Source organism: Salvelinus namaycush, chromosome 5 (genome assembly GCF_016432855.1).
Source record: "Salvelinus namaycush isolate Seneca chromosome 5, SaNama_1.0, whole genome shotgun sequence".
Lineage (NCBI taxonomy): Eukaryota > Metazoa > Chordata > Actinopteri > Salmoniformes > Salmonidae > Salvelinus > Salvelinus namaycush.
Genome location: NC_052311.1, coordinates 73,643,226 through 73,665,884, shown reverse-complemented (window position 1 = coordinate 73,665,884; position 22,659 = coordinate 73,643,226). Strand labels below are relative to the sequence as shown.

Sequence of the window (22,659 nt, the reverse complement as noted above, 5' to 3'; positions counted from 1 at the left end):
TCTGAGAGAAAACACACCACACAGTGTTAGAATACTCTCTGTCTGAGAGAAAACACACCACACAGTGTTAGAATACTCTCTGTCTGAGAGAAAACACACCACACAGTGTTAGAATACTCTCTGTCTGAGAGAAAACACACCACACCGTGTTAGAATACTCTCTGTCTGAGAGAAAACACACCACACAGCGTGACAGGCTGCTGTTGTCATTTGCATGGGGGTTACTGGTGCAATGGAGGGAATGTTATGGACTAGAAAATACAATTTAGCAAGAGTGATAAGCACATACTACTACAAACAGCAAAGACACAACCTTGAATGTCTCCAGCATTTTTCTATGTAACTAAGTCTTAGTAACAATATCTTGGTTATTTTTCACAGGAAGGCACTTTATACAGTTTATTCATCTTGGCCTGTAGATAAACTCTCAACTCTCAGACACCCAATACAACACCGGCTTGCATAACATTATACAGCATGACAATCCTCATTATGAAAGTTACAGCAAAATCCTCATTATGAAAGTTACAGCACAATCCTCATTATGAAAGTTACAGCACACTCCTCATTATGAAAGTTACAGCACAATCCTCATTATGAAAGTTACAGCACAATCCTCATTATGAAAGTTATAGCACAATCCTCATTATGAAAGGTACAGCACAATCCTCATTATGAAAGTTACAGCACAATCCTCATTATGAAAGTTACAGCACAATCCTCATTATGAAAGTTATAGCACAATCCTCATTATGAAAGGTACAGCACAATCCTCATTATGAAAGTTACAGCACAATCCTCATTATGAAAGTTACAGCACAATCCTCATTATGAAAGTTACAGCACAATCCTCATTATGAAAGTTACAGCACAATCCTCATTATGAAAGTTACAGCACAATCCTCATTATGAAAGTTACAGCACAATCATCATTATGAAAGTTACAGCACAATCCTCATTATGAAAGTTACAGCACAATCCTCATTATGAAAGTTACAGCACAATCCTTATAACCATAAGCCTCTTGTCTCACTATGAAGTCCTCAGCTAGTTATGAGAATATATGATTCTGGTGGCCATAGGTCAATCCTATAACATTACCAACACATGTTGCCAAGTAACCATATTAAAACACCATATACAGGCTCACAAACGTAGCTGTAACTAAAGCCCACACAACCACATAGTTAGTGTGTAACAATCATTCAATTTAAAACGCTGCCACAGTATAATTGGCTATAGTATGAGAGTGAATATAAAGTCTGTGGTTAAAGCCAGGCTCAGGACAGTTGCACAGAGCAACCTCAACAAGGCTGTAAAACAAGGATCCCCTCCCTCTCCTCTCCTCTCCTCCCCCACCTCTCCTTTCCTTTCCTCTCCTCCCCTCCCTCTCCTCTCCTCTCCTCCCCCACCTCTCCTTTCCTCTCCTCCCCTCCCTCTCCTCTCCTCTCCTCTCCTCCCCCACCTCTCCTCTCCTCTCCTCTCCTCCCCACCCTCCCTCTCCTCTCCTCTCCTCTCCTCTCCTCTCCTCTCCTCTCCTCTCCATCTCCTCTACCCCTCCTCTCCTGTCCTCTCCTCCTCCTCTCCTCTCCCCTTCCCCTCCTCTCCTCCTCTCCTCTCCCCTTCCCCTCCTCTCCTCTCCTCCTCCTCTCCTCTCCCCTTCACCTCCTCTCCTCTCCTGTCATCTCCTCCTCCTCTCCTCTCCTCCCCCACCTCTCCTCCTCCTCTCCTCTCCCCTTTCCCTCCTCTCCTCTCCTGTCCTCTCCTCCTCCTCTCCCCTCCTCTCCGATATCTGATCACATTAGCATGCTGAACTCCAGAGGGTCTGCTCTGTAGTCTGTTGACCATCACACAGCTAAGTAGAGACTGACTTCAGTCTGTAGTCTGTTGACCATCACACAGCTAAGTAGAGACTGACTTCAGTCTGTAGTCTGTTGACCATCACACAGCTAAGTAGAGACTGACTCCAGTCTGTAGTATGTTGACCATCACACAGCTTAGTAGAGACTGACTCCAGCCTGTAGTCTATTGACCATCACACAGCTTAGTAGAGACTGACTCCAGCCTGTAGTCTGTTGGCCATCACACAGCTAAGTAGAGACTGACTCCAGCCTGTAGTCTATTGACCATCACACAGCTTAGTAGAGACTGACTCCAGTCTGTAGTCTGTTGACCATCACACAGCTAAGTAGAGACTGACTCCAGTCTGTAGTCTGTTGACCATCACACAGCTAAGTAGTGACTCAGACTCCAGCCTGTAGTCTGTTGACCATCACACAGCTAAGTAGAGACTGACTCCAGTCTGTAATCTGTTGACCATCACACAGCTAAGTAGAGACTGACTCCAGTCTGTAGTCTGTTGACCATCACACAGCTAAGTAGAGACTGACTCCAGTCTGTAGTCTGTTGACCATCACACAGCTAAGTAGAGACTGACTCCAGTCTGTAGTCTGTTGACCATCACACAGCTAAGTAGAGACTCAGACTCCAGCCTGTAGTCTGTTGACCATCACACAGCTAAGTAGAGACTGACTCCAGCCTGTAGTCTGTTGACCATCACACAGCTAAGTAGAGACTGACTCCAGTCTGTAGTCTGTTGACCATCACACAGCTAAGTAGAGACTCAGACTCCAGTCTGTTGACCATCACACAGCTAAGTAGAGACTGACTCAAGTCTGTAGTCTGTTGACCATCACACAGCTAAGTAGAGACTGACTCCAGCCTGTAGTCTATTGACCATCACACAGCTAAGTAGAGACTGACTCCAGCCTGTAGTCTGTTGACCATCACACAGCTAAGTAGAGACTGACTCCAGTCTGTAGTCTGTTGACCATCACACAGCTAAGTAGAGACTGACTCCAGTCTGTAGTCTGTTGACCATCACACAGCTAAGTAGAGACTGACTCCAGTCTGTAGTCTGTTGACCATCACACAGCTAAGTAGAGACTCTGACTCCAGTCTGTAGTGTGTTGACCATCACACAGCTAAGTAGAGACTCTGACTCCAGCCTGTAGTCTGTTGACCATCACACAGCTAAGTAGAGACTGACTCCAGCCTGTAGCCTGTTGACCATCACACAGCTAAGTAGAGACTGACTCCAGTCTGTAGTCTGTTGACCATCACACAGCTAAGTAGAGACTGACTCCAGTCTGTAGTCTGTTGACCATCACACAGCTAAGTAGAGACTCTGACTCCAGCCTGTAGTCTGTTGACCATCACACAGCTAAGTAGAGACTCAGACTCCAGCCTGTAGTCTGTTGACCATCACACAGCTAAGTAGAGACTGACTCCAGCCTGTAGTCTGTTGACCATCACACAGCTAAGTAGAGACTGACTCCAGCCTGTAGTCTGTTGACCATCACACAGCTAAGTAGAGACTGAGACTCCAGCATCCTGAGTGCGTCAGATTGACGTTGTTTAGAGGAACTTGGACGGCAGGCGAACCCTGGGTAGACCACTCCACTCCACACACGCTGAAATGCTTTAGGCCTTATAATTATTCACAGACTCCAGAATCTACATCCCAAATGGCACCTTATTCCCTATATAGTGCACTAGGGTGCCATTTGTGACACACTATGGGGCAGGCAGGCAGTAATAAAAGAGGAACTCATTAAGAAGCCTGGAAAGCCTCCTCTGGCTTGGCTTGGCTTGGCAGACTGACTGACTGACTGATTGACTGACTGACCAAAGTACAGGGCTATAGTCTACTCGGTATTAGCCGTCTCGCTCTCTCTCTCTGCCAGGCAGGCCCTGACTAATAAGAGAGTGATGAAAGAGGATTTAGAGGCGGACGAGGAGGGGGGAAAACCTGGAGTCACGCAGGAAACAGTCACCTGGGATCAATAGGTGCTGTACTGTACAGAAGGAACACTACAAAGCTCCCAGCCAGGCTTCTTCTGTTGGAAACTACTGCATCAGCTATACTATATGAGGTTCCAAGAATGCTTGACTCACCATCGTATAACTACCTCACAAAAATCACATATGAGTTATTATCAGAAGGTGGGGTGTGAATACATATTATACGTCTGATTAAAGGGAAGCACGTTTCTTTCAGGTGTTTTCCTGCACCAACATTCAATAAAGTACGGAGTAGCTCCCACCTTCTCAGCCAGCCAGCCCAGGTGTCTGATCTCTCTGCTCCCTGCGATTCCTGTTCTTCCTGTGTGCTCTTTGACCTCTGTGATGACCTTGTTGATGAGGTTAGAGGTCGCCGACTGCATGACCTCGAACCAGGCCTGGGCCGAGGCTGTGTCTGTACACCGTAACACCACAGTATGCTTGGCGTCCGGAGAGTGCAGCTCTAACTGCCTGGAGAACACACAAACAGACAGAAAGACATAGAGAAAGCTGTGAATTAGTTTTGTCACAGGCAAATAGCTCCCATGGCACAGCTTCCAGTGGACATGAGAAAAGGCTTCTTCAGTTCAACAAAGGCTACTTCCCTTTGAAGGGAAAGGATGATGTCCTAAGTGAATGGAAATGATCCCAAGCACCATTAGAGACTGTTTCACACAGCGTCTCTTCTTCTTCTTCTGGCTGAGATACACATTTCCTTTGATGTACCGAGCACTGTGTGTACAGTGGGTATGTATTTATTTACACACCTGCTTACTCATCATGGGTTGATAGGGTTTGTCTCTTGTGGGATGTGCAGTAAGTTTCAAGCCTTTTGGTTTTGGAAACATTAGCTAAGTATATGAATACATTCAGCTAACAACAAAGATAAATAAAATGAACAAGGTTGAAGGAAACCATTTTCACCTCAGACCTGAGGGACTTGAGTACGACCATTGTTGATAAATCTACTGTCATTAATCAGAGACAGTGGGAGACCATGTTCTCATGATGTCACAAACCACTAGATCAACTGCAGGTGCTCTCTCTCTCCTACTCGCCCCCACCAACCCTCCCCCCACTCCCCCATTAACCCTCCTCCCACTCCCCAGTCCCCCACCACAGTTAAAAATAGAAACCAGAGACTTGATTGAGGAGAAACAGAAGCCAGATGTCAAATGGAGGGAGCTGAAGTGTTTACGTTAGTCAGAGACAGACAGACAGAGAGGTTCCTGGAAAGAGGCCCAAGCTCTCCCCCAGACCTGCGGGGTTCAAAGACTATTTGGAATCATTTTGTATATATTGAGCGTTTGCTTTAGTCTGCCTGCAGTGCCAGATGGGTGGGCATTGCACTTACAAGCTCAATCAAGCACAACTCAAATATTTTAAAGACTTCAAATAGTATTTGAACCCAGGTGTGTTCTCCCCATTCAAGGTCCATCCACATCCAGCCAGGTCATCTCTCCAACATGGGACACTATCTACTGAGCCATTAAAGAAGCCAAGGCCAGATTTAGAAAGTGGACTCGCTGTGTGGCAAATCTTTCAATGCCTTTCCTGGTCAATGATGGTCTGTCTGCCTGTTTGTTTTCCACTGACAAACTGCTTTTTATTTGAGAGAAGAAGAAAAAACGTCTCGGGGGAAAAAGGCAAATATCTCAAGCTAAAATAGGCATGAGAAAACTGTTTTACACTTTAGCATCGCTTGCTCTCTATGACGTCCTAAATTAATACTAAATCAGTCAATATTAAGCCTAGTCTATTTATAGCCCTAGAATAAACGAGAGACAGAGAGATGCAGTAAATCTGTCTGAGGAGGGAGGAAACTCTCTCCTCTCCTGGCTGGGTAGTGTGGACGTCTCTCACCTAACAGCTGTTTACATTTCCACTAGTGACGAGAGCTCTGCTCCTCTCTACCAGTCAGCTACAACAAGCCTGCAGCACACGTCCGGAACATCTCAGATAGCAGCATGTGTGTTTGTGTGGTAGCAGGCATCTTCCAGTATGTAACTCTAAAGTAACTGAAGGTTAGCCTGTTGTCGTGAGCAACGTGCTGAAACGATGGAAGTTATTAATAGACGACCAAAACATTGTAGTGACGCCAGTAATTATCACTCAATACAAACACATGCTAGGTTGTGATAGTGTGTTAGATGAACCTCTGTGTTTAGTGATTTATATCTGATGTGTCTTGGGACGGACTGGATAAAACATTCACTACTTTGATGGTTATATTGTCATGTTTGTTACTGTCGTTCTACTGTTAGTGTGATACAGCAACACTGACAACAGAGGTAAGACCTACAGTGGGGCAAAAAAGTATTTAGTCAGCCACCAATTGTGCAAGTTCTCCCACTTTAAAAGATGAGAGAGGCCTGTAATTTTCATCATAGGTACACTTCAATTATGACAGACAAAATGAGAATTTTTTTTCCAGAAAATCACATTGTAGGATTTTTAATGAATTTATTTGCAAATTATGGTGGAAAATAAGTATTTGGTCACCTACAAACAAGCAAGATTTCTGGCTCTCACAGACCTGTAACTTCTTCTTTAAGAGGCTCCTCTGTCCTCCACTCATTACCTGTATTAATGGCACCTGTTTGAACTTGTTATCAGTATAAAAGACACCTGTCCACAACCTCAAACAGTCACACTCCAAACTCCACTATGGCCAAGACCAAAGAGCTGTCAAAGGACACCAGAAACAAAATTGTAGACCTGCACCAGGCTGGGAAGACTGAATCTGCAATAGGTAAGCAGCTTGGTTTGAAGAAATCAACTGTGGGAGCAATTATTAGGAAATGGAAGACATACAAGACCACTGTTAATCTCCCTCGATCTGGGGCTCCACGCAAGATCTCACCCCGTGGGGTCAAAATGATCACAAGAACGGTGAGCAAAAATCCCAGAACCACACGGGGGGACCTAGTGAATGACCTGCAGAGAGCTGGGACCAAAGTAACAAAGCCTACCATCAGTAACACACTACGCCGCCAGGGACTCAAATCCTGCAGTGCCAGACGTGTCCCCCTGCTTAAGCCAGTACATGTCCAGGCCCGTCTGAAGTTTGCTAGAGAGCATTTGGATGATCCAGAAGAAGATTGGGAGAATATCATATGGTCAGATGAAACCAAAATATAACTTTTTGGTAAAAACTCAACTCGTCGTGTTTGGAGGACAAAGAATGCTGAGTTGCATCCAAAGAACACCATACCTACTGTGAAGCATGGGGGTGGAAACATCATGCTTTGGGGCTGTTTTTCTGCAAAGGGACCAGGACGACTGATCCGTGTAAAGGAAAGAATGAATGGGGCCATGTATCGTGAGATTTTGAGTGAAAACCTCCTTCCATCAGCAAGGGCATTGAAGATGAAACGTGGCTGGGTCTTTCAGCATGACAATGATCCCAAACACACCGCCCGGGCAACGAAGGAGTGGCTTTGTAAGAAGCATTTCAAGGTCCTGGAGTGGCCTAGCCAGTCTCCAGATCTCAACCCCATAGAAAATCTTTGGAGGGAGTTGAAAGTCCTTGTTGCCCAGCAACAGCCCCAAAACATCACTGCTCTAGAGGAGATCTGCATGGAGGAATGGGCCAAAATACCAGCAACAGTGTGTGAAAACCTTGTGAAGACTTACAGAAAACGTTTGACCTCTGTCATTGCCAACAAAGGGTATATAACAAAGTATTGAGATAAACTTTTGTTATTGACCAAATACTTATTTTCCACCATAATTTGCAAATAAATTCATTAAAAATCCTACAATGTGATTTTCTGGATTTTTTTTTCTCATTTTGTCTGTCATAGTTGAAGTGTACCTATGATGAAAAGTACAGGCCTCTCTCATCTTTTTAAGTGGGAGAACTTACACAATTGGTGGCTGACTAAATACTTTTTTGCCCCACTGTATGTGCTGTAAACGTGATATTTCATTTATTTATTTATTTTATAAATTTGCACAAAAAAAACCTGTCTTTGCTTTGTCAATATGGGGTATTGTGTGTAGATTGATGAGGATTTAAAACTTTTTTTTTTTTGAATAAGACTGTAACATAACAAAATGTGGAAAGGGGGTCTGAATATTTTCTGAATGCACTGTATGTGAGCCATATTGGCACTTCATTAAGTAGGCTAGCTGTGGTCTAACCCCTCAGTGACTGACTTCCTGTTCATAGTGTGGTTCATCTCACAGACCAGAGAGCATAGACATAGAACTACTAGAACGGTCACATTGCCATGGCTCTGAGGGCATTCCCCTTCTGGTAATTATATTTCTATGCCACTTAGAAACCGTTTCTCTACGGTTAATTAAGGTAGGCTATGTGTGTCTGATAGAAACCGTTTCTCTACGGTTAATTAAGGTAGGCTATGTGTGTCAGATAGAAACCGTTTCTCTATGTTAATTAAGGTAGGCTATGTGTGTCTGATAGAAACCGTTTCTCTATGTTAATTAAGGTAGGCTATGTGTGTCTGATAGAAACCGTTTCTCTACGGTTAATTAAGGTAGGCTATGTGTGTCTGATAGAAACCGTTTCTCTATGTTAATTAAGGTAGGCTATGTGTGTCTGATAGAAACCGTTTCTCTATGTTAATTAAGGTAGGCTATGTGTGTCTGATAGAAACCGTTTCTCTATGTTAATTAAGGTAGGCTATGTGTGTCTGATAGAAACCGTTTCTCTATGGTTAATTAAGGTAGGCTATGTGTGTCTGATAGAAACCGTTTCTCTATGTTAATTAAGGTAGGCTATGTGTGTCTGATAGAAACCGTTTCTCTATGTTAATTAAGGTAGGCTATGTGTGTCTGATAGAAACCGTTTCTCTATGTTAATTAAGGTAGGCTATGTGTGTCGGATAAAAAACGTTGCTTTATGTTGATTAATCAAGGTAACATCTCTTAAACTCTGAACACTCTGATAGTTGAGAAGCGTAGCAGTTAATCCACTGTGACTGTCACAGAGATGACCGTCCCTGTTACATTGTCCCAGGAGAAACCAGTGGTGGGAGTTACACATTGGTGGTGGATGAGATGACCGTCCCTGTTACATTGTCCCAGGAGAAACCAGTGGTGGGAGTTACACATTGGTGGTGGATGAGATGACCGTCCTTCCCTGTTACATTGTCCCAGGAGAAACCAGTGGTGGGAGTTACACATTGGTGGTGGATGAGATGACCGTCCTTCCCTGTTACATTGTCCCAGGAGAAACCAGTGGTGGGAGTTACACATTGGTGGTGGATGAGATGACCGTCCTTCCCTGTTACATTGTCCCAGGAGAAACCAGTGGTGGGAGTTACACATTGGTGGTGGATGAGATGACCGTCCTTCCCTGTTACATTGTCCCAGGAGAAACCAGTGGTGGGAGTTACACATTGGTGGTGGATGAGGTGAGCCTTCCCTGTTACATTGTCCCAGGAGAAACCAGTGGTGGGAGTTACACATTGGTGGTGGATGAGATGAGCCTTCCCTGTTACATTGTCCCAGGAGAAACCAGTGGTGGGAGTTACACATTGGTGGTGGATGAGATGACCGTCCTTCCCTGTTACATTGTCCCAGGAGAAACCAGTGGTGGGAGTTACACATTGGTGGTGGATGAGATGACCGTCCTTCCCTGTTACATTGTCCCAGGAGAAACCAGTGGTGGGAGTTACACATTGGTGGTGGATGAGGTGAGCCTTCCCTGTTACATTGTCCCAGGAGAAACCAGTGGTGGGAGTTACACATTGGTGGTGGATGAGATGACCGTCCCTGTTACATTGTCCCAGGAGAAACCAGTGGTGGGAGTTACACATTGGTGGTGGATGAGATGACCATCCTTCCCTGTTACATTGTCCCAGGAGAAACCAGTGGTGGGAGTTACACATTGGTGGTGGATGAGATGACCATCCTTCCCTGTTACATTGTCCCAGGAGAAACCAGTGGTGGGAGTTACACATTGGTGGTGGATGAGATGACCGTCCCTGTTACATTGTCCCAGGAGAAACCAGTGGTGGAAGTTACACATTGGTGGTGGATGAGATGACCGTCCCTGTTACATTGTCCCAGGAGAAACCAGTGGTGGGAGTTACACATTGGTGGTGGATGAGATGACCGTCCCTGTTACATTGTCCCAGGAGAAACCAGTGGTGGAAGTTACACATTGGTGGTGGATGAGATGAGTCCTTCCCTCCTCTCAATCTAATGTGTTGCTTTAATTACAGCGCCTGCAGAAAGGATTCACACCCCTTGTCTTTTCCCACATTTTGTTGTGTTACAGTCTGGATTCAAAATGTCTGGATTCAAAATGGATTTAATTGAGATTTTGTGTCACTAGTCTACAAACTATACCCCATTGTATCAAAGTGGAATTATGTTTACAAATTATTTAAAAATGAAACGGTGAAATGTCTTGAGTCAATTCAACCCCTTTGTTATGGCTCGCCTAAATACGTTCAGCAGTAAACATTTGCTTAACAAGTCACATAATAAGTTGCATGGACTCACTCCGTGTGCAATAATAGTTTTTAAGATGATTGTTGAATGACTACCTCATCTCTGTACCCCACACATACAATTATCTGTAAGGTCCCTCAGTTGAGCAGTGAATTTCAAACACCGATTCAACCACAAAGACCAAGGAGGTTTTCCAAAGCCTCTCAAAGAAGGGCACCTATTGGTAGATGGGAGAAGAAAAAAAAACAGACATTGAATATCCCTTTGAGCATGGTGAAGTTATTAATTATACTAACCTAAATGACAGCGTGAAATGAAGAAAGCCTGTACAGAATACAAATATTCCAAAACATGCATCCTGTTTGCAACAAGGCACTAAAGTAAAACTGCAAAGAATGTGGCAAAGAAATGAACTTCATGTCCTGAATACAAAGCGTTATGTTTGGGGCAAATCCAACACAACACATTAATGAGTACCACGCTTCATAATTTCAAGCATGGTGGTGGCTGCATCATGTTATGGGTATGCTTGTTATCGGCAAGGATTATGGAGATTTCAGGATAAAAATAAACAGGATAGAGCTAAGCACAAGCAAAATCCTAGATGAAAACCTTGTTCAGTCTGCTTTCCAACAGACACTGGGAGACAAGTTCACCTCACAGCAGGACAATAACCTAAAACATAAGGCCAAATATATACTGGAGTTGCTAACCAAGAAGATAGTGAATGTTCCTGAGTGGCCTAGTTACAGTTTTGACTTATATCAGCTTGAAAATCTATGGCAAGACTTGAACATGGCTGGATAGCAATGATCAACAATCAACTTGACAGAGCTTGAAGAATTTAAAAAAAGAATACTGTGCAAATATTGTACAATACAGGTGACGTACCCAGAAAGACTCACAGCTGTAATCACTGCAAAATGTGATTCCAACATGTATTGAGGCTGGGTTTCTGTACAGCACTTTGTGACATCAGCTGATGTAAGAAGGGTTTTATAAATAATAATTTGATTGATTGATTATAAATACATTTGATTATTGACTTGATAAAAACATGTTTTCACTTTGTCATTATGTGTTATTGTGTGTAGATGGGTGGGCGGAAAAATCAATGGAATCCATTTTGAATGCAGGCTGTAACACAACCAATTGTGGAATAAGTCAAGGGGTATGACTACTTTCTGAAGGCACTGTATCTGGCAAAACACTAGCAATATAAATCCAATCAATTATAATTGTAGAAGTGTTACCCTACCTAGCTCTGCACCCCCTGCCGTTACGCCCCTGTGGATAATAATATACGGGGGGAAACAGAATAACAGTGATGCAGAATGATGCTGGAGCCTTTACCTGTTTTCAGGGTCTGGAGAAGTCATGCTCCTGGTGACGTAACACATCTTTAAGGGGATGTACCTCCTGTCCCCCTGTAGGGACATGGTGGGGGTGACGGGGACGTCACAGTGGGGGCTACCCAGCCTCGGAGACTCAGGTGGGGGCGTCTCCCAGCCTATCTCTGACACAGGAGAACCCTTCTTCACATAGGGGGTGGCTTCTCTCATGTACTTCACTGGAATATGAGAGACGAGAATTATGAGTAAGCTTTTTTACAGCCTGCCTTGAGGCTGGCTTCCCACATGTCCATCACTGGACCAACAGGACAAAGGAATAATTTACTATGTTTTCATTGGTAGAGAGGTCATGCCTTTACTGCTGTTGTTTTGGTGAGGATAGTGCTAAGAGTCCTTGCCAACGTAACTTCAGTAGAGCTAGCTAGTGTCCTATAGAGGAGATTCATATGCAGACTCATAAAGTGACCCTGCTGTAACCCCACAATCTGTACCAGGCCGGTAGTGGTCCAATTATATTATACAGTTCTATTAGTGGTCCAGTTCTATTATACAGTTCTATTAGTGGTCCAGTTCTATTAGTGGTCCAGTTCTATTAGTGGTCCGGTTCTATTAGTGGTCCGGTTCTATTGGTGGTCCAGTTCTATTATACAGTTCTATTAGTGGTCCAGTTCTATTAGTGGTCCAGTTCTATTATACAGTTCTATTAGTGGTCCAGTTCTATTGGTGGTCCAGTTCTATTGGTGGTCCAGTTCTATTAGTGGTCCAGTTCTATTACTGGTCCAGTTCTATTATACAGTTATATTAGTGGTCCAGTTCTATTATACAGTTCTATTAGTGGTCCAATTCTATTAGTGGTCCAGTTCTATTAGTGGTCCAGTTCTATTAGTGGTCCAGTTCTACTAGTGGTCCAGTTCTATTAGTGGTCCAGTTCTATTATACAGTTCTATTAGTGGTCCAGTTCTATTATACAGTTCTACTAGTGGTCCAGTTCTACTAGTGGTCCAGTTCTATTAGTGGTCCAGTTCTATTAGTGGTCCAGTTCTACTAGTGGTCCAGTTCTATTAGTGGTCCAGTTCTATTAGTGGTCCAGTTCTATTAGTGGTCCAGTTCTACTAGTGGTCCAGTTCTATTATACAGTTCTATTAGTGGTCCAATTCTATTAGTGGTCCAGTTCTATTAGTGGTCCAGTTCTACTAGTGGTCCAGTTCTATTAGTGGTCCAGTTCTACTAGTGGTCCAGTTCTATTAGTGGTCCAGTTCTATTAGTGGTCCAGTTCTATTACTGGTCCAGTTCTATTATACAGTTCTATTAGTGGTCCAGTTCTATTATACAGTTCTATTAGTGGTCCAGTTCTATTATACAGTTCTACTAGTGGTCCAATTCTATTAGTGGACCAGTTCTATTAGTGGTCCAGTTCTATTGGTGGTCCAGTTCTATTAGTGGTCCAGTTCTATTATACAGTTCTATTAGTGGTCCAGTTCTACTAGTGGTCCAGTTCTACTAGTGGTCCAGTTCTATTAGTGGTCCAGTTCTATTATACAGTTCTATTAGTGGTCCAGTTCTACTAGTGGTCCAGTTCTAATAGTGGTCCAGTTCTATTAGTGGTCCAGTTCTATTATACAGTTCTATTAGTGGTCCAATTCTATTAGTGGACCAGTTCTATTAGTGGTCCAGTTCTATTAGTGGTCCAGTTCTATTGGTGGTCCAGTTCTACTAGTGGTCCAGTTCTATTAGTGGTCCAGTTCTATTGGTGGTCCAGTTCTATTAGTGGTCCAGTTCTATTATACAGTTATATTAGCGGTCCAGCTCTGTTAGTGGTCCAGTTCTACTAGTGGTCCAGTTCTATTAGTGGTCCAGTTCTATTATACAGTTCTATTAGTGGTCCAGTTCTATTAGTGGTCCAGTTCTATTATACAGTTCTATTAGTGGTCCAGTTCTATTATACAGTTCTACTCGTGGTCCAGTTCTACTAGTGGTCCAGTTCTGTTAGTGGTCCAGTTCTATTGGTGGTCCAGTTCTATTATACAGTTCTATTAGTGGTCCAGTTCTATTATACAGTTCTATTGGTGGTCCAGTTCTATTATACAGTTCTATTAGTGGTCCAGTTCTATTAGTGGTCCAGTTCTACTAGTGGTCCAGTTCTACTAGTGGTCCAGTTCTATTAGTGGTCCAGTTCTATTAGTGGTCCAGTTCTACTATACAGTTCTATTAGTGGTCCAGTTCTATTAGTGGTCCAGTTCTATTAGTGGTCCAGTTCTATTGGTGGTCCAGTTCTACTAGTGGTCCAGTTCTATTAGTGGTCCAGTTCTATTGGTGGTCCAGTTCTATTGGTGGTCCAGTTCTATTAGTGGTCCAGTTCTATTGGTGGTCCAGTTCTATTATACAGTTCTATTAGTGGTCCAGTTCTATTAGTGGTCCAGTTCTATTAGTGATCCAGTTCTATTAGTGGTCCAGTTCTATTAGTGGTCCAGTTCTATTATACAGTTCTATTAGTGGTCCAGTTCTATTGGTGGTCCAGTTCTATTATACAGTTCTATTAGTGGTCCAGTTCTATTGGTTGTCCAGTTCTATTAGTGGTCCAGTTGTATTAGTGGTCCAGTTTTATTATACAGTTCTATTATTGGTCAAGTTCTATTAGTGGTCCAGTTCTACTAGTGGTCCAGTTCTATTAGTGGTCCAGTTCTATTAGTGGTCCAGTTCTATTAGTGGTCCAGTTCTATTGGTGGTCCAGTTCTATTAGTGGTCCAGTTCTATTAGTGGTCCAGTTCTACTAGTGGTCCAGTTCTATTGGTGGTCCAGTTCTACTAGTGGTCCAGTTCTATTAGTGGTCCAGTTCTATTGGTGGTCCAGTTCTATTGGTGGTCCAGTTCTATTAGTGGTCCAGTTCTATTGGTGGTCCAGTTCTATTATACAGTTCTATTAGTGGTCCAGTTCTATTAGTGGTCCAGTTCTATTAGTGGTCCAGTTCTACTAGTGGTCCAGTTCTATTGGTGGTCCAGTTCTACTAGTGGTCCAGTTCTATTAGTGGTCCAGTTCTATTAGTGATCCAGTTCTATTAGTGGTCCAGTTCTATTAGTGGTCCAGTTCTATTATACAGTTATATTAGTGGTCCAGTTCTATTAGTGGTCCAGTTCTATTAGTGGTCCAGTTCTATTAGTGGTCCAGTTCTATTGGTGGTCCAGTTCTATTATACAGTTCTATTAGTGGTCCAGTTCTATTGGTTGTCCAGTTCTATTAGTGGTCCAGTTGTATTAGTGGTCCAGTTTTATTATACAGTTCTATTATTGGTCAAGTTCTATTAGTGGTCCAGTTCTATTAGTGGTCCAGTTCTATTAGTGGTCCAGTTCTATTAGTGGTCCAGTTCTATTGGTGGTCCAGTTCTATTAGTGGTCCAGTTCTATTAGTGGTCCAGTTCTACTAGTGGTCCAGTTCTATTGGTGGTCCAGTTCTACTAGTGGTCCAGTTCTATTAGTGGTCCAGTTCTATTGGTGGTCCAGTTCTATTGGTGGTCCAGTTCTATTAGTGGTCCAGTTCTATTGGTGGTCCAGTTCTATTATACAGTTCTATTAGTGGTCCAGTTCTATTAGTGGTCCAGTTCTACTAGTGGTCCAGTTCTATTAGTGGTCCAGTTCTATTAGTGGTCCAGTTCTATTGGTGGTCCAGTTCTATTAGTGGTCCAGTTCTACTAGTGGTCCAGTTCTATTGGTGGTCCAGTTCTACTAGTGGTCCAGTTCTATTAGTGGTCCAGTTCTATTAGTGATCCAGTTCTATTAGTGGTCCAGTTCTATTAGTGGTCCAGTTCTATTATACAGTTATATTAGTGGTCCAGTTCTATTAGTGGTCCAGTTCTATTATTGGTCCAGTTCTATTAGTGGTCCAGTTCTATTGGTGGTCCAGTTCTATTATACAGTTCTATTAGTGGTCCAGTTCTATTGGTTGACCAGTTCTATTAGTGGTCCAGTTGTATTAGTGGTCCAGTTTTATTATACAGTTCTATTATTGGTCAAGTTCTATTAGTGGTCCAGTTCTACTAGTGGTCCAGTTCTATTAGTGGTCCAGTTCTACTAGTGGTCCAGTTCTATTAGTGATCCAGTTCTATTGGTGGTCCAGTTCTACTAGTGGTCCAGTTCTATTAGTGGTCCAGTTCTATTAGTGGTCCAGTTCTACTAGTGGTCCAGTTCTATTAGTGATCCAGTTCTATTAGTGGTCCAGTTCTATTAGTGGTCCAGTTCTATTATACAGTTATATTAGTGGTCCAGTTCTATTAGTGGTCCAGTTCTATTGGTTGTCCAGTTCTATTAGTGGTCCAGTTGTATTAGTGGTCCAGTTTTATTATACAGTTCTATTATTGGTCAAGTTCTATTAGTGGTCCAGTTCTATTAGTGGTCCAGTTCTATTAGTGGTCCAGTTCTATTAGTGGTCCAGTTCTATTGGTGGTCCAGTTCTATTAGTGGTCCAGTTCTATTAGTGGTCCAGTTCTACTAGTGGTCCAGTTCTATTGGTGGTCCAGTTCTACTAGTGGTCCAGTTCTATTAGTGGTCCAGTTCTATTGGTGGTCCAGTTCTATTGGTGGTCCAGTTCTATTAGTGGTCCAGTTCTATTGGTGGTCCAGTTCTATTATACAGTTCTATTAGTGGTCCAGTTCTATTAGTGGTCCAGTTCTACTAGTGATCCAGTTCTATTAGTGGTCCAGTTCTATTAGTGGTCCAGTTCTATTAGTGGTCCAGTTCTATTGGTGGTCCAGTTCTATTAGTGGTCCAGTTCTACTAGTGGTCCAGTTCTATTGGTGGTCCAGTTCTACTAGTGGTCCAGTTCTATTAGTGGTCCAGTTCTATTAGTGATCCAGTTCTATTAGTGGTCCAGTTCTATTAGTGGTCCAGTTCTATTATACAGTTATATTAGTGGTCCAGTTCTATTAGTGGTCCAGTTCTATTAGTGGTCCAGTTCTATTAGTGGTCCAGTTCTATTGGTGGTCCAGTTCTATTATACAGTTCTATTAGTGGTCCAGTTCTATTGGTTGTCCAGTTCTATTAGTGGTCCAGTTGTATTAGTGGTCCAGTTTTATTATACAGTTCTATTATTGGTCAAGTTCTATTAGTGGTCCAGTTCTACTAGTGGTCCAGTTCTATTAGTGGTCCAGTTCTATTAGTGGTCCAGTTCTATTAGTGGTCCAGTTCTATTGGTGGTCCAGTTCTATTAGTGGTCCAGTTCTATTAGTGGTCCAGTTCTACTAGTGGTCCAGTTCTATTGGTGGTCCAGTTCTACTAGTGGTCCAGTTCTATTAGTGGTCCAGTTCTATTAGTGGTCCAGTTCTACTAGTGGTCCAGTTCTATTAGTGATCCAGTTCTATTAGTGGTCCAGTTCTATTAGTGGTCCAGTTCTATTATACAGTTATATTAGTGGTCCAGTTCTATTAGTGGTCCAGTTCTATTAGTGGTCCAGTTCTATTGGTGGTCCAGTTCTATTAGTGGTCCAGTTCTATTATACAGTTCTATTAGTGGTCCAGTTCTATTGGTTGTCCAGTTCTATTAGTGGTCCAGTTGTATTAGTGGTCCAGTTTTATTATACAGTTCTATTATTGGTCAAGTTCTATTAGTGGTCCAGTTCTACTAGTGGTCCAGTTCTATTAGTGGTCCAGTTCTATTATTGGTCCAGTTCTATTAGTGGTCCAGTTCTACTAGTGGTCCAGTTCTATTAGTGGTCCAGTTCTATTAGTGGTCCAGTTCTATTAGTGGTCCAGTTTTATTATACAGTTCTATTATTGGTCAAGTTCTATTAGTGGTCCAGTTCTACTAGTGGTCCAGTTCTATTAGTGGTCCAGTTCTACTAGTGGTCCAGTTCTATTATACAGTTCTATTAGTGGTCCAGTTCTATTAGTGGTCCAGTTCTACTAGTGGTCCAGTTCTATTAGTGGTCCAGTTCTACTAGTGGTCCAGTTCTACTAGTGGTCCAGTTCTATTGGTGGTCCAGTTCTATTATACAGTTCTATTAGTGGTCCAGTTCTATTAGTGGTCCAGTTCTACTAGTGGTCCAGTTCTATTAGTGGTCCAGTTCTATTAGTGGTCCAGTTCTATTGGTGGTCCAGTTCTATTAGTGGTCCAGTTCTATTAGTGGTCTAGTTCTATTATACAGTTCTATTATTGGTCAAGTTCTATTAGTGGTCCAGTTCTACTAGTGGTCCAGTTCTATTAGTGGTCCAGTTCTATTAGTGGTCCAGTTCTATTAGTGGTCCAGTTCTATTGGTGGTCCAGTTCTATTAGTGGTCCAGTTCTATTAGTGGTCCAGTTCTACTAGTGGTCCAGTTCTATTGGTGGTCCAGTTCTACTAGTGGTCCAGTTCTATTAGTGGTCCAGTTCTATTGGTGGTCCAGTTCTATTGGTGGTCCAGTTCTATTAGTGGTCCAGTTCTATTGGTGGTCCAGTTCTATTATACAGTTCTATTAGTGGTCCAGTTCTATTAGTGGTCCAGTTCTACTAGTGGTCCAGTTCTATTAGTGGTCCAGTTCTATTAGTGGTCCAGTTCTATTAGTGGTCCAGTTCTATTGGTGGTCCAGTTCTATTAGTGGTCCAGTTCTACTAGTGGTCCAGTTCTATTGGTGGTCCAGTTCTACTAGTGGTCCAGTTCTATTAGTGGTCCAGTTCTATTAGTGGTCCAGTTCTACTAGTGGTCCAGTTCTATTAGTGATCCAGTTCTATTAGTGGTCCAGTTCTATTAGTGGTCCAGTTCTATTATACAGTTCTATTAGTGGTCCAGTTCTATTAGTGGTCCAGTTCTATTAGTGGTCCAGTTCTATTAGTGGTCCAGTTCTATTGGTGGTCCAGTTCTATTATACAGTTCTATTAGTGGTCCAGTTCTATTGGTTGTCCAGTTGTATTAGTGGTCCAGTTGTATTAGTGGTCCAGTTTTATTATACAGTTCTATTATTGGTCAAGTTCTATTAGTGGTCCAGTTCTACTAGTGGTCCAGTTCTATTAGTGGTCCAGTTCTATTAGTGGTCCAGTTCTATTAGTGGTCCAGTTCTATTGGTGGTCCAGTTCTATTAGTGGTCCAGTTCTATTAGTGGTCCAGTTCTACTAGTGGTCCAGTTCTATTGGTGGTCCAGTTCTACTAGTGGTCCAGTTCTATTAGTGGTCCAGTTCTATTAGTGGTCCAGTTCTACTAGTGGTCCAGTTCTATTATACAGTTCTATTAGTGGTCCAGTTCTATTAGTGGTCCAGTTCTATTAGTGGTCCAGTTCTATTAGTGGTCCAGTTCTACTAGTGGTCCAGTTCTATTAGTGATCCAGTTCTATTAGTGGTCCAGTTCTATTAGTGGTCCAGTTCTATTAGTGGTCCAGTTCTACTAGTGGTCCAGTTCTATTATACAGTTATATTAGTGGTCCAGTTCTATTAGTGGTCCAGTTCTATTAGTGGTCCAGTTCTATTGGTGGTCCAGTTCTATTATACAGTTCTATTAGTGGTCCAGTTCTATTGGTTGTCCAGTTCTATTAGTGGTCCAGTTGTATTAGTGGTCCAGTTTGATTATACAGTTCTATTATTGGTCAAGTTCTATTAGTGGTCCAGTTCTACTAGTGGTCCAGTTCTATTAGTGGTCCAGTTCTACTAGTGGTCCAGTTCTATTAGTGGTCTAGTTCTATTAGTGGTCCAGTTCTATTAGTGGTCCAGTTCTACTGGTGGTCCAGTTCTACTAGTGGTCCAGTTCTATTAGTGGTCCAGTTCTATTGGTGGTCCAGTTATACTAGTGGTCCAGTTCTATTGGTGGTCCAGTTCTATTATACAGTTCTATTAGTGGTCCAGTTCTATTAGTGGTCCAGTTCTACTAGTGGTCCAGTTCTATTAGTGGTCCAGTTCTACTAGTGGTCCAGTTCTATTAGTGGTCCAGTTCTATTAGTGGTCCAGTTCTATTGGTGGTCCAGTTCTATTAGTGGTCCAGTTCTATTAGTGGTCTAGTTCTATTATACAGTTCTATTAGTGGTCCAGTTCTATTAGTGGTCCAGTTCTATTGGTGGTCCAGTTCTACTAGTGGTCCAGTTCTATTGGTGGTCCAGGTCTGTTAGAAGTGTTATTCCATTCTATAACGTGTTCTGAACTCACTTCTATGAGTCACAGCACAAATCATACCTTTTACCCAGTTTAACCCTTTCTGTGAACTCAAAGATATTGCCCCTCCATGGGAAAACGTTGGTTGGCATTGTTTGAGGATTAGATGGATCGCTCCAAACGTTGGATGTGAACCTGACCAACAGCTGAGAGAGTAGAGCCATTAGAAGTATTCCACACCACACAAGAGGCCTAATCCGACCAAAGACCACAGCTCTGGGACATGGGATTCATTGGTCATTTGGTGGCTACACAGTTTCATAGACACAATCTGTGAATCACGTTAAATCCACAGCATTGATCACGAGTCACAGTAGACATGAATAACATAGCTGTTTCTACCCTGCTATAAACAAAATGTATCAGACTGTACGGAGACCTTAGTTTAAATTACAGGGCCATGTGAACAACACTGATGTCAACCATTTACTCACTGCAAAAGGCAGTGATCTGCTTCCACCAACAGTGATCTGTCTGACTGCATTACATCAATCTCTAAGGAGAAGTGGCAATATATTGCAGAAATATATTAGGTTTTAACAGTTTATATTCCTAAATGATGGAGCTCTAAACGTATCAGCTGATAAACAGTTCTGGCATTCACTGTTCGTATTACATTAATCCAAGGGGAAGGTTTCAGAGGATAATATGACAAAGATGTACTCAAAGGGTGTACAAACACGACACAGGAGGTTGGTGGAACCTTAATTGGGGAGGACGGGGCTCGTGGTAATGACTGGAGTGGAATCAGTGGAATGGTATCAAATCCATCATACACATGGTTTCCATCCGTTTGATGCCATTCCATCAACTCCGTTTCGGCTATTATTAAGATCCGTCATCCCCTCAGAAACCTCCATTGAAACACGAGGACTGGCCTTGTTCTTTAAGGAACGAAGTAAAGAAACCTCCCATGAAACACGAGTACAGGCCCTGTTCTTTAAGGAACGAAGTAAAGAAACCTCCACTGAAACACGAGGACTGGCCTTGTTCTTTAAGGAACGAAGTAAAGAAACCTCCCATGAAACACGAGGACAGGCCCTGTTCTTTAAGGAACGAAGTAAAGAAACCTCCACTGAAACACGAGGACAGGCCCTGTTCTTTAAGGAACGAAGTAAAGAAACCTCCATTGAAACACGAGTACAGGCCCTGTTCTTTAAGGAACAAAGTAAAGAAACCTCCACTGAAACACGAGGACAGGCCCTGTTCTTTAAGGAACGAAGTAAAGAAACCACTGAAACACGAGTACAGGCCCGGTTCTTTAAGGAACGAAGTAAAGAAACCTCCACTGAAACACGAGTACAGGCCCTGTTCTTTAAGGAACGAAGTAAAGAAACCTCCACTGAAACACGAGGACTGGCCCTGTTCTTTAAGGAACGAAGTAAAGAAGCCTCCACTGAAACATGAGTACAGGCCCTGTTCTTTAAGGAACGAAGTAAAGAAACCTCCACTGAAACGCGAGGACAGGCCCTGTTCTTTAAGGAACAAAGTAAAGAAGCCTCCACTGAAACATGAGTACAGGCCCTGTTCTTTAAGGAACGAAGTAAAGAAACCTCCACTGAAACACGAGGACTGGCCCTGTTCTTTAAGGAACGAAGTAAAGAAACCTCCACTGAAACACGAGGACTGGCCCTGTTCTTTAAGGAACGAAGTAAAGAAGCCTCCACTGAAACATGAGTACAGGCCCTGTTCTTTAAGGAACGAAGTAAAGAAACCTCCACTGAAACACGAGGACAGGCCCTGTTCTTTAAGGAACAAAGTAAAGAAGCCTCCACTGAAACATGAGTACAGGCCCTGTTCTTTAAGGAACGAAGTAAAGAAACCTCCACTGAAACACGAGTACAGGCCCTGTTCTTTAAGGAACGAAGTAAAGAAACCTCCACTGAAACACGAGTACAGGCCCTGTTCTTTAAGGAACGAAGTAAAGAAACCTCCACTGAAACACGAGTACAGGCCCTGTTCTTTAAGGAACGAAGTAAAGAAACCTCCACTGAAACACGAGTACAGGCCCTGTTCTTTAAGGAACAAAGTAAAGAAACCTCCACTGAAACACGAGTACAGGCCCTGTTCTTTAAGGAACGAAGTAAAGAAACCTCCACTGAAACACGAGGACTGGCCCTGTTCTTTAAGGAACGAAGGAGAATAAGAAAAGAAAGGTAACAACATCTAACAGAAACGTAAGACATCTCATTATGCATAGAAGCTGACAGATCTGGCAAACAAATAGGCCTCCCTCTGCAACTGCAGGGTATGAAGTAATCTTACGGGAATTCCTTGCTGAACCCCTTTCGTCTAATCGTAACGCGTATGTTGTAGTTGTGGTGTCATTAGTTCAGGCGCCAGCGGGATGCTTTCAGAGTGAGGTCATACACATCTACATATCTCTCCTATCTACTGGTTCTCTCTCCTATCTACTGGTTCTGCTCTCTCATATCTACTGGTTCTCTCTCCTATCTACTGGTTCTGATCTCTCCTATCTACTGGTTCTGCTCTCTCCTATCTACTGGTTCTCTCTCCTATCTACTGGTTCTGCTCTCTCCTATCTACTGGTTCTCTCTCCTATCTACTGGTTCTGCTCTCTCCTATCTACTGGTTCTGCTCTCTCCTATCTACTGGTTCTCTCTCCTATCTACTGGTTCTGCTCTCTCCTATCTACTGGTTCTCTCTCCTTCCTACTGGTTCTGATCTCTCCTATCTACTGGTTCCGCTCTCTCCTATCTACTGGTTCCGCTCTCTCCTATCTACTGGTTCCGCTCTCTCCTATCTACTGGTTCTGCTCTCTCCTATCTGCTGGTTCTCTCTCCTATCTACTGGTTCTCTCTCCTATCTACTGGTTCTGCTCTCTCCTATCTACTGGTTCTGCTCTCTCCTTCCTACTGGTTCTGCTCTCTCCTATCTACTGGTTCCGCTCTCTCCTATCTACTGGTTCTGCTCTCTCC

At 43.0% G+C, this 22,659-nt stretch overlaps 1 protein-coding gene across 2 annotated transcripts in view; it reads right to left on the bottom strand.

The window, feature by feature from the left end:
- sntb1 (syntrophin, basic 1) overlaps nucleotides 1-22,659 on the bottom strand; it is a 58,389-nt gene that overhangs the window by 19,765 nt on the left and 15,965 nt on the right. For both annotated transcript variants that reach the window (XM_038995200.1, XM_038995199.1), the window contains exons 2-3: nucleotides 11,623-11,839; nucleotides 4,107-4,314 (exon numbers count right to left, since the gene is read on the bottom strand). In XM_038995200.1, the coding sequence (XP_038851128.1) occupies nucleotides 4,107-4,314; nucleotides 11,623-11,839 (425 nt within the window). The remainder of the gene's footprint in view (nucleotides 1-4,106; nucleotides 4,315-11,622; nucleotides 11,840-22,659) is intronic.